Source organism: Acanthopagrus latus, chromosome 4 (genome assembly GCF_904848185.1).
Source record: "Acanthopagrus latus isolate v.2019 chromosome 4, fAcaLat1.1, whole genome shotgun sequence".
Classification (NCBI taxonomy): Eukaryota; Metazoa; Chordata; class Actinopteri; order Spariformes; family Sparidae; genus Acanthopagrus; species Acanthopagrus latus.
This window is the reverse complement of record NC_051042.1, coordinates 19330763-19343221: the sequence shown is the minus strand read 5'-3', so window position 1 is coordinate 19343221 and position 12459 is coordinate 19330763. Positions and strand designations below refer to the sequence as shown.

At 40.4% G+C, this 12459-nt stretch overlaps 1 protein-coding gene across 12 annotated transcripts in view; it reads left to right on the top strand.

Moving 5' to 3' along the window:
• The window catches only part of tjp1a (tight junction protein 1a), a 102262-nt gene extending 90246 nt beyond the window's left edge, over window positions 1-12016 (top strand). For 7 of the 12 annotated variants that reach the window (XM_037094481.1, XM_037094489.1, XM_037094484.1 and 4 more), the window contains 9 exons: window positions 812-1630; window positions 1788-1870; window positions 2026-2202; window positions 2353-2459; window positions 2624-2883; window positions 3362-3516; window positions 3602-3822; window positions 4999-5142; window positions 10154-12016. In XM_037094481.1, the coding sequence (XP_036950376.1) occupies window positions 812-1630; window positions 1788-1870; window positions 2026-2202; window positions 2353-2459; window positions 2624-2883; window positions 3362-3516; window positions 3602-3822; window positions 4999-5142; window positions 10154-10248 (2061 nt within the window). In that variant the 3' untranslated portion in view covers window positions 10249-12016. The remainder of the gene's footprint in view (window positions 1-811; window positions 1631-1787; window positions 1871-2025; window positions 2203-2352; window positions 2460-2623; window positions 2884-3361; window positions 3517-3601; window positions 3823-4998; window positions 5143-10153) is intronic. The other 5 variants (XM_037094493.1, XM_037094492.1, XM_037094486.1 and 2 more) reach the window with 2 other exon arrangements.
• Window positions 12017-12459: the final 443 nt, after the last annotated feature.

The following is a 12459-nucleotide window of genomic DNA, read 5'->3' as shown; positions in this document are numbered from 1 at the left end:
CTTTGCATGGCTGTAACATGTTTGCCTCATTCTCTGTTAACCACTAGAAGTAGATCTGTTTGTGCTGTATTTATCAGTGAGGATTAAATGGATCTTGTAAAAGTAGCCATTAATTTTTCCAGCCATTTTGTAATGTAAAGTAAAAGAAGTGTTCGTCAGATTTGGATGGATAATTAATGGTTACTTGTCAGAAATCAAAATTTTAAATATTTTTTTTTTTGTACAATGGGTATGTGCTTGTAATGTTAAATATTATTGTGGATGTTTAAGTTGCCTTTATGATTGCACCAAGACAGTGGGGGACATTTTCCCTTGTGAATGCACACGTGTGTGGGGAAAAAATTAAAATGGTTAGACGGACGTTCTATGAGTAGTTAACACCATATTTCTATTTAACATTTACATATTTTGTCATTCTGGACAAGAAAATGCTTCCCATTGTTTTGTTGCATATTTTTTGTTCATCAACTTTGTTATTCTTTGTTTATTTAATTTTAGTGTTTAATTTGGGGTTGCAGTGTTAAATTGTGATGTTTTTAAGCTGATGTGTTTGGCTGTGCTGCGATTTATATTTAATCTAATATATTATCTGACCAGTAACCCCTCCCTCTCAGTTTCTCTATTGCAGGTCTTTCCCTTCTCGTTTCCTCTTCTGCAATTAATTTCCTGGACTTGTTTTAATATTCTCCTTTTCTCGTGCTTTAACTGATCTTTTTTAATTTTGTATATCACATATTTTACGTTTGTGCAGTATGTTCTTGGATCGTGTGCAGCTGCTAACATTTGTCTTTGTTTTGTTTTTGTTCATTAGATGTTTCAGAAGGATCCATACAGCACAGACAACACAGGGAGAATTGGTCACAGCATGAAGCCTGTGACTTACAGCCCTCAGCAGGGATATCACCCTGACCAGCCATACAGAGATTATGACCACCCACCCAGTCGATATGATGTCAGCAGCAGCGGAGGTGGTTACCCAGAACCAAAGTACCGCAACTATGACTCCAACCTGCCCTACGAGAACAGTGTGCCTCACTACGACCAGCAACAGTGGAACCCGTACAGTCAGCCCCACTCTACTGCCAACTCACAGGGCTACGATCCCCGTTTGCCATACAGTGATGGCCCTGATTCCCAGTACACACCTCCTCTCCGCTACGACGAGCCCCCACCTCAGCAGGGATTCGATGGGCGGCCTCGCTATGGAAAACCGACGGGTCCAGGGCCCGTCCGTTATGATGACCCTCCACCTCCTGCTCCAATGTCTGACCTGCACTACGACCAGGATTCTCACCTGAGCACATTCCCCTCAGCTGCCCGCTCACCAGAGCCCGCTGCCCAGCGGCCTGCCTATAACCAGGGACCAACACCGCAACAAAAGAGCTACAAACCTCAGCAGTATGACCCCATTCCTGTGAACTCTGAAACCAGCCCAACACCACCCCCCAAAGCAGAGGCCCCCTCGTCATCCCCTGTGGATGCTCCAAAGCCTGTCCCTGCCAGAGAAGAGCAGCAGGATGACCCCGCCATGCGGCCGCAGTCGGTCCTGACAAGGGTCAAGATGTTCGAGAACAAACGCTCTGTGTCGGTGGACAGAGCCAGAGATGCAGGGGATTCAATTGGGAACAAGGTAAACTGTTTGGCTTTGAAAACATGTTAGGTGAAGCTTATTCAGTTTTCTGAAACATTCTCTTTTCAGTTTTCTTGAGAAATCAACCCATTGCAATTTAGCATTTGTACATTTTTCTTTATCCTGCCGACAAGCTTTATTGTTTTTTCTACCACAGGCAGCTGATTTACCTCTGAAAGCAGGAGGAGTAATCCCGAAGGCAAATTCTCTGAGCAACCTGGATCAAGAGAAGACCTTTAGGTAAGTCTATGCTGCTGTTGTAGTTCCACTCACTCTGATTTGTCTGAGCCATATTTGCATGGAATCGCGTAATAAGTCACCTATTTATTTTCACATGATTTTGGCTATTTCTCATTGTGAACTTTTCCTATCCTGCTCACATCTCACCAACACAGAGCTCCAGAGCCACAGAAGCCTCACTCCAGTGTAGCAGATGACATAGTGCGCTCAAACCATTACGACCCTGATGAAGACGAGGACTACTACAGGAAACAGCTGTCTTACTTTGACAAGCTCCAGGCCGGTCCCAACAAACCCCAGCCACAAACACAAGCAAGCCACAACTTCCCCAGGTGATTCTCCGGCCCATCTACACTCATAAGCAATTGTAGATTTAGGACATTAATGTGTCTTTTCCAGCTGTCTTAAACATCCTTGTGTTTATGTTTTGCTCATTTTTACTGTGGATCTCAAACTGTTGGTTTTCTACTTTGTTGATACAGGACAGAGTCAGTGGAAAAACCAAGTCCAGTGGAGAAAAAATATGAACCAGTTCCCCAGGTGACGCCTGCACTACCACCAGCCACACTGCCCAAACCTGCACCTGAAGGTACTTTATTCTGTCAAAGTTAAAGAAAAAGTTGTCTGGAATTTATTTTATACAAGACTGTAGTCACGCCAAGATGCATCTGTGTTCTGTATCACACTGTATTTTGTGTAATAACAGACTTTATACAAGGTGGCAAGAACTCAGTGATACTCTCTCTCTCACAGCCAAGGCTCCTGCCCGAGAGGACACTGTCCAGACCAACTTCCTGCCTCACAAGAGTTTCCCTGAGAAGTCTCCAGTTAATGGCACAAGTGAACAACCTCCGAAAACACTCACAAATACCGGGGCTCCACCAGTATCCAGCTACAACCGCTACACGCCTAAGCCCTACACCACGTCTGCCAAGCCTTTTGCTCGCATGTTTGACAGTCCGAAATTCAACCACAACCTTCTGCCCAATGACAAGCCAGAGATCGCTCCGAAGGTAAGATGATGTTAGTGTGCAGCATTCTAAGGAGGGTCAAATACACTGTATACTGTATACTAACATTTATATTTAATTTGCTAGATTTTGTAGCTGCAAAAACAGGAGAACATTTCTGAAATAATGTGTTCAGGTTCAGTCATTTTCAGTATGTGTTTGTTTGTCTGTACTTTTGTGTTTGTTCTATCTCGTACTGTCCCCGCTGTATATTTACAGCTTTTTACCATTGGTTACATGTAAAACTCTTTTGCAACTGTGATTTTGTCAATGAATATATAAATTATATCAATAACTTGTAGCTTCAAGATCTTTTTCTCATTGTTGCTGTCTTTACCTACAGTTACTTACTAGTTACTTACCAACTCATTTAGTTAGCACTGCACTAAAAAAAAACATGTGTTACTGAAAGATTATCCACACATACAATTTTCAGTGGCTGTAACGTATACATCATTTTACCCTCTTGTGTTTGGGACAGGGTCGGAGCTCCAGTCCAGTAAAGCCTCAGATTCCCCCACAGCCCCAGAACACGGACCATGACAGCGGTCTGGACACTTTCACACGCACTATGGACCACCGTTCCAAACACCAGCACAACAACATCAACGCTGTTCCCAAGGCCATCCCCGTGAGGTAACAAACTCAGTCTGACCCGAGATTAAAGCTAACACATTCTGTTGTACATGAGTGTGTGACAGTAAAGGTATCTGTCTCTTAGTCCCAGTGCCCTGGATGATGACGAGGATGAAGACGAGGGCCACACAGTGGTTGCGACAGCTCGAGGCATCTTCAACTCCAACGGAGGCGTCCTGAGCTCTATTGAGACAGGTGTCAGCATAATTATCCCACAGGGTGCCATCCCTGAAGGTGTGGAGCAGGAGATCTACTTCAAGGTCTGCAGAGACAACAGCATCCTGCCACCACTCGACAAGGAGAAAGGTAATGTATCAAACATGTTGGGGGAGGGGTGGGTTTCTTTCCTCCCATCTGAATTATTGGATGCTTCTAAAGCCAGTTCTTATTGTTAATTGGGAGGATATGCTGGATCTGTATTAGGATTGGGATGACTCTATCAACCATTGAAGAGACAGTCACCAATAGCTTATGTGCCAGTTATGAGCTTAAAGTGTCTATAATCGATATTTTTGACGATGTATCAAGAACGCTTTACGGTGAGTTTGGGCTTATTTTTTTAGCTGTCTGGCTGCAATTTCACTGTTTTGGTTCACTCTCACCACTCATTATAGCATTATTTCTGGCTGCAGCAGGCAGCTGTTTTCTATGATCCAGCTCTGAAAGACCCTGTGCACCACCTGCTCAGCACAAGACAGCAGACACACACAGATAGAGACTAGCTGCTGAAGTATTAAGCAGCCAAAGAGCTTGATATTTATGTCACACATCATCTTTATCACTTAACAGCCAATACATGATGTGTAGGATGGGTACACCACCCACACCCTGATGTGAGAAACAGGATCTTTTAGTGACAGATTTTTTATTAACTGTAACTCTGTATGAGTGTAATCCAGCTGACATCTACAGGCTGTATTATAGTCACAGCTGTACACAGATTGAGCCCCTCGCCTTCTGACCAACCACCATACAAAACAATGATAAAATAATCCAACCTTTGTGTCAAACATTTCTAGTGTGGACTCACCGGATGTAGACTGTACATGCCTGTCATTGGTGCAAAACCTAAACAAGCAGCTGTTACCTTTTTTGATTGATTGAGCCATTGTGATGGCAGGGCTCACCTGAAAACAAGTTTCCCCCAACACTATTTTGCCAGAATGGGCACCGTCGCTGCATCCTTGGTGTCGCGTGCCCAAGATGACTGTGATTTGTGCAAGCAAGTCAGAGCTATTAAAATTCCCATACCAGAACGACAATAGGTGCAGCCCGACCTTGCTCCAGAGCTGTCACGTCTGGGCACGTGAAACTGAGCACGTATATGTCCACAAGGAATCACAACCCGGTTGTGGCACAGTTCCATGGTATTCCCAGAGTGCACTGTAGAGAAATAAAGTGTATTTGAGACCTACTTTTCTGTGCATTTACTTTTAATCGTCTTGAAGTAAGTTTATAACCACCTTCTGTTTGTGTTTACAGGAGAGACTCTGCTCAGCCCTCTGGTGATGTGTGGACCTCATGGCCTCAAGTTTTTAAAGCCTGTGGAGCTGCGCTTACCTCACTGTGCGTCAATGACCCCTGATGGTTGGTCTTTTGCTCTAAAATCCTCCGACTCCTCGTCGGGTATGCTGTGCTCTCTGTTCTTCCGGGGTCGTTTGGGCTGGCTGTGTGACAATTTTGAGGGTTGTGGGTCACTGTTGAATCAGATTTTACTCCTAGTTTTGGTTCTCCTCATTAAAAAACATATTGGAATAAGATAATTTGGTCACTCTCAACATGTCTGAGAATGAATCTAGAGGTAAAATCTGACTTTTTTTCTATAATTATGGCTTTGGTTGATTCATTTTCATCATTTATACTAGCTAAACCACTCACTCAATCTCTTATTCACTGTATCACTGGTTTTCTTTATTTAATGCTGATATCAGAGTTTCACCTTTGTTTTTCACATGCTGAAATTGCATTTTTTCCTCTCTTGGTTTTCAGTCACCTTAACAAGTTTCTCTGATTTCATTTAACATTCATTCTTCAGACACATGGCTCCACAACAATTTAATTTCTTCAGGATAAACATTTTAGTGCATGCTGCTCTGCTTAGAGTGATTATTTTTCTCACATAGCCACCCAAATCCTAACCTGGAGAACAGCCTTTATGATGTCCCAGAAATGGGAACACTGTCATAACCAATAATGCTTGTCATTACCCTGCAAAAAAAAAGAAAAGTTACACAAAGAAATCTTGTTACCATGTTCAAAGATAGCTCTCTAAATTTAGCTCCCACCCTCTTCAGCGTGGAAACAGACTGGCCTCAGTTTGTTTACTAAAGGAACACTGGTGTATGAAATTGGATGTGGGAAAGACATAGAAGGATAAGAAGCAAATAAATAAAGCATTCACAGCTCTTAGTGGCTGCAGGAGATTCAAACACTTTATCCTTTAATTTTGGTCTGATAGTGCAGCACTTGACAGAAGAAGTTCCCATGAAAGAATGATGTTTGTGAAATCCGTATTTAAATGTATCATTGAAATTAATCCAGACAGAAGTGAGATAAAGAGAGAATGTTGCACGAATTATGTTAATGGGAATCAAAACCAAGAAAAGCTTCTTTAAATAGGTCAATACTTGAATCGATTGTGTAGCAAACAAGCTCTAATTTGAGAAATAATATAAATTGAACTCCTGCTAAAAAATTTAAGTTTTGTTAATGCTGTCCTTCTCACAGCCATTCTTCAAAAACAGTGGTAATTCGGGCAGTGGTCAGGATTAGCTGCTAATTAGCCTCATTTTAAGGATGAGACTCGCAGGGCTGAATGAGATGTGAGCTCACTCCGTTGTCCTGCTGAATTGTTGGAGGATTATCAGGCTGCGTCGTAATCCTCTTATTGTACAGCAAGGCCACTCTCTGGCCTCCTCCTGCCCCCTCTGTGGTTTTCCTCTCACGTTGCTTCCCTGCTTCTCCTCTTTTCCTCCTGTACAGCTCTCTGCATCTTACTGCCTCTCTGCTGTGTATGTTGTGTTATTCTGTAGATGTGTTAACTTGCAGGTTAAAATTAGATCCACTGTGATGTACTTTACCACTGAACTGACTTCTATTAATGTCGAACAGAATCTGATTTGAAAATCTCCTGAAATGTTAGATATTAATGAAATCTTTCAGGCATTCTTTCGTGCTTGACCACCATTGCTATTAATTGTTTAAAGTTACACTGTAGAGTTTGTTTTTGTTACCACAATGTAGCTATAGAGTAATGTTTTGACATGTTCCTGTTCATACACAAGCTTGCAAGTAACGAGACATGCATTGCTGCCAACAGTTTCAGGGTGTTTTGATCTGACCATCTGCGAGTCGTGAAGTCCCAAAAAACTTGGCAATGAAACAGCAAAAAGCAGCGAAGACAACTGCTAACGGATGCAGTGTAAACAGATATAAACAACGCAGATTTTATCAACACTGTCATGTTTTGGGTTAAAAAAAAATCTTTAAGCTTGAAGGTTCATCAGTTTGACAGAGAGGTCTCAACACGAGACCCATTTATTAAAATTTGTTAGGATCTTGCAGACATTTCTTTGGCCGTCTTCCTCAGATAAAGCAAACTCTCTGAGCAAACTCTGTGCTGATGAAGGTCACAATATATGTATAGCAAATTGATCTTGTGTTCAAAGAAATAGCCAAATAGGAGAAGCATTTTTTTTTTGTTGCCTTTTAGGATTCACTGGAGCTGAAGCTATGAGTTGATCAATCAATTAGTAGAGTGACGCAAAATAAATCAACAGCCATTTATTTTCAAGCAAAAATGTTCAATAATCTCATTAATATCAATTGCTCAAATGCAACATTTGCTGTTTTTCTCTCTATTTATATCAATTAAACTGAGCCAGCTCACTGAATTCTGAGAAATTATAGCAGGAATTGTCCCTACTGTCTTTCCATTGACAATTGTATTAATATTGAAGTTAATTGACTGATTAATCAATACTGAAAAAATCGCTAGTTGCAGCCTTAGGATACACATGTGTTTATGCTGAGAAACACTGTTTGTAAAAATCCATGTTTCATTACAAATCTACCCAGGTTACCTTTAACATCATGTCCTGGGGTTCATTTTAATATTCTTATTGGTTATACAAAACTCTAAATTAAAAGGTAAGATTTCCTCCTGAATTTCATCCGAAATATTCAAGAATCTGAAAATGAAAGTCAGCTTTGATTGTCCATTACCACTTTGACAACTGAATGTTTGACTGAAAGTAGATTGTCACCTGGCTCTATAAGGTGAAAGGAGCAGAAAGCGACAGACTTTTAACTCAGATGTAATTTTAAAGTTTTGGCACACTGCCTACTTTCATCCGTCTCTTCTCTGTTTAATGTGGGCTACAAGAAATTCTGGCTCTTGATTAGCATCAAGGCTACACTCACCCCTCACCGACCTTATGTGTGTGAAAGAAAATGGGAATGACTGAAGGGAAGGATTTGAATTCTGGCAGGTGTCGAGTTGTTTTGGGCTTACCCTGAGCCAGCATTAGCAGCCAGCTCGAACAAAAGCATTGCTTGTTAGAACGTGAAATATAGGGTTGCCTCTTTCTTTTATTTTGCAAACCTTTTTAAAATGTTCTAAGATTGATACTTGGACTTCCATCATTTCACTGCTGGAAAGATGGGCCTTGCACCGAACTGGGTTGTTTCTGCAGTCAAGTACTCTTTTGTGTCAGTTAATGCAAGCTTACAAAATGGAGAACCACAATCTGTACTTGCCAAAACGTGTCATCTGGAGGATTCTAGGGCTATTGTATCAGATTTTTGCTTGCTAGAAAGTAGGGGGCACTGGATGCAGGCAAAACAGAAATAAGTTTAACATTGTTAATTTGTATGTACCAACAACGTTGAAGTGATACAAATCTGGTTGTGAATCATTCAACAATCGAGATCAAATTGAGTTTCTGACCTCGAAATGTTCTTGCTACAAGATAAAAGTGAACAAAAACCTGATCAACTGTAACAACTTAAAGTTGCTTTGGGAAGTGTGCTCACCTTCAGCAGTGCAGCCTCCTCACATTGTTAACAAAATAGAGGACGATAAATGGTACATGAGGTTACAGACACTATTATACATTTGCAGCACTTTCATACTTCTAATTCACTAGTGTCTCACAAATACTATAGTCAAAATACATGCTAGCCCTTCCCCATGGCATCACCACTGTTGTGTGACGTTAGTATGCAAGTATACAAATAGGAATTTGGACTTCCAACTCTGTGATCTATAGATCATAAATCAACTTAAAGTCATACCTGCCTCGCGATTACAGATTAGGGTTTAGTCATGAGTAGACTAGAACAGAAAAAGAAAATCAAAGTTTTTGTAAGACGAGATCACGGTAATGAAAGAGGAGACTGAAGCCAGGGGACAAACATTATTATTCAGTGAACTTAATGATAAGAAGCCAAACACGCAGTTTGTAAGTTCATGAAACTCATACAAATACAAATTCAACACAGCTTGGGATGTATATAATAATAATATAATTCAATGCACCTTTCAAAACAGGGTGCTTCAACATTGCATTTTAGGTGCGATAGTGAATAATAGAGAAATATAACAAATAAAATGCAATAAAATTGGGTAAATTCAACAGCAATAAGCAGAAAATATAAAACACAGCGATGAAACAAAATATAAAAGTGCAACAAGTAAAACACTATTGATAAATAACTACTTAAACATGATTTTCTCCTAAATTAAGGCAAAGTCTCTTTCATAAAATGAAGCCCCTAAAACAACAGATGATCCTCTTGTTGTCACATTTATCTGTTGCATAACACCCCGGTTTCAATACAAAATCGACGCTTTAAAGCATGACCATCGATGTCAATGAGGAGGCTGGATTTGTATCGTCACATGTACCGTTAGCTCGTGTTGCATCGATGGACTTCTGCTGGGCCGCTTACTCTGATTGATTACTGGAACTTTCCTCTTGGCACAGACCTGGATGTTTATAATTGCAATTACACACAGACCCCAGAGCGACTGAGGTTTAATGTGCAGTCAACAAGAGGCCGGGGACGTTCAATAAAAACATGAACCTGCTTTTACTAGTCTCAGTTGTTACTGTGTTTGGTTATAGGCCACAAGAACATTTACAGTTTTCTTTGGTAGCCAGGGCTGCTTTTAAAGGGACAGTTCGGGCCTTTTGATGTTGGGTTGCGTGAGGTACTTACAGACCTTGACCGTCAGCTTTCCCCCTGTGTGGGGAGGCAGCGTGTTGCACCGATAGGGAAGCAGAGCATCGTGCTACTAAACGGAACCGACAGAAAGATAGTATTTTAGCCACATAAAACAAGGACTGTCCAAAAAAAAAAAAGTTAACGAGATGTATATTTTTAGGAGGTGGCCAGAATACGTCATGCTGTCTGTGCCATTTAGCAGCACAATGCTCTGCTTGACTGTTGTTGCTACGTGCTGCTCCTCCACACAGAGGGAGAGCGGACGGAAGTACCTCACATCTAAATCTGACGAGTCGTTGCTGAATTTGTCAGACAGAAGAGTTTCCAAGCACTTGTGAAAGCTTCAGTTATCACATTAAAAGCCGCTGTCATCACTCACCACCTCTCCTCCCAATCCGTCTGTCTGCAGGTGACCCAAAAAGCTGGCAGAACAAGTCTCTCCCCGGAGACCCCAACTACCTGGTGGGAGCCAACTGTGTTTCTGTGCTCATCGACCACTTTTAAGGACGGACGGAGCGGCGGGTGTGATGTTACTGAATGTGAAACCGTGTGGGATGAAATGAAGAAGATGGATACACATCGACACATACACTCACGCAGATGCACTCCGAACACACACACACACACACACACACACACACACACACTACATGATGGAGTATGAAGAAGACCCAGTCAGTGCTGTTTACTGCACCCATGGATGAAGGCAAGACACTGATGATCGTTACAAGCTGTTCTTTAAACTTTTCTCCCCGAGTTGAAGTTTTGATGTGAAACCAGTAATGCATGCCCCATGCCACTGAGGATTGACACTATATATATACGGCAATGTTTAATGTCATTTTTACATGAATTTAAAAAGGATGGATGGTTCTTGAGGCAGCGTACATGCTTCAAACAATGTGTCGGTATATTTATGCTATATATGCATACAGTATATATAGTAGTATAGAGATTTACTAAAAAAAATTTACTCATGAATTCAACTTACCGGTCTTTTTTTTTTTTTCTTTTTTCTTTCTCAGTTCAGGTGGCTCCACGTGTTTATTTTTCTATATTGAGGGATTTTAAATGAAGGTTTAAGGCGTGAAGTAAAAAAGGTGATGCAAGTATCTGTTGAAGGCAAAACACAAGTTGGATATGAACCCAAGCAGCACACTTTTTCACACGTTCACAAGAGACGTTCTTCCTCCTCTTCCTACAGCGATATCTTGTAGCTTAATTTTCTTACCGAGTACCACGTCTCTCCTTCCAGCCTGAGGGAGATCTATGCATGTTCTTTACTCAGGTCCAGTAGCCTCCTCAGTTTCTTCCTCACATCTGTTTCTCTTCTTCTTCTTCTTCTTCTTCTTCTTCTTCTTCTTTTTCTTCTTCTTCTTCTTCTCTTTTTCTCTTTTTCTTCTATCTTCTTCCTTTCTGTGCACACTTGCACTCACACACAAATAAGCAGTGATGCCTTATCTGCAGATTATTCACTTTTCATTAAGAGAAAAAAAAGAATAAGTTATGATAAATTATGGTATAATGTCTTTTTTTGCCATTTCGTTGTGAACCCTCTGTATAAATGAACTTGGGTTTAGCACACAACAACAGTCGATAAAGGATAACAAAGGTATGCTCTTCTTTTATCTGCTATGCATTACTTAAAGAAAAAAGAAACGACAACAACAGAAAAGAAGTGGCTGTAAATAAAGCTAGTATATTGCCTTGTTTTTCTTTTGTTTGTAAATGAACTTTTTGTATGTCTTTCTTTTTTGTATAAAACTTAGAGAAAACATGTTTTAAAAAAGTGGAAGACAGTGAACGTGGTTATCTTTGTATTCTGGATATACCCTTGAGCCTTGGAACTTGTAACCTAACAATAATACATCACACCTTTTCTACCGATATATTCAAACCATGTTAACGGTCAGAAATTTAAAAAGCAAAAAAAAAAAGAGAAGAAGAAGGTCTTTTTACGGCTCTTTAAGGATCGGGAATGTGCGTGGGCTAAAATACATTTAAAACATGTTTGTTTTCAAAGGGTGTGCTCTCAAAGTGTCCCCCTCACTGATTTGTGATACTGGATGCTGTATCGTGTGCCCTTAAATGTATTTTTGTACTAATAGACAATATATGATGTATGGCACACCAGTACCATTTTATTTTTAGATATAACACGGCTTTAATTGGATATTAGCTCTTCACGTGTGGCTGACTTTTTTTTTCTCTTCTGCAACACAATTTTAAGTATACCACTGTATTAATAAATAAAATCATTTTTAAAGTAAAAGTGTGGCTGTGATGTTTTCTTTTACCCTTTTTTTGCTGCAGTCTTTCCTCTTCACCTCTGCTGATCACAACCTCTCTTTAGCTCTCTGTTGTTGCGGTTTTGTTTTACACATAATTTTTGTCGGACTGCTTGAACATTTTACACAATGTACACTTGAATAAAGACCGACAATCTTAACGACCAAGTGAAGACCAATCACACATCAAACAGGCTCAACTCGACCTCAGTAAGTCGTATCTGGTCAATATAAATTATCACACATACGTCACATTTAACTCAATACCATTTTTCTCTTTCTTCACCTACTAAAAATCATTTGGGTCCTTTAGATTCCGACAGCTCGATTACTTTGTCTGGTGTTATTGCCTTCTTGTCCTACACAGAGAAAAACAACAATATTTTTTAATCATCACTTCATCTGACATTTAATTTTTCTTTGGAAA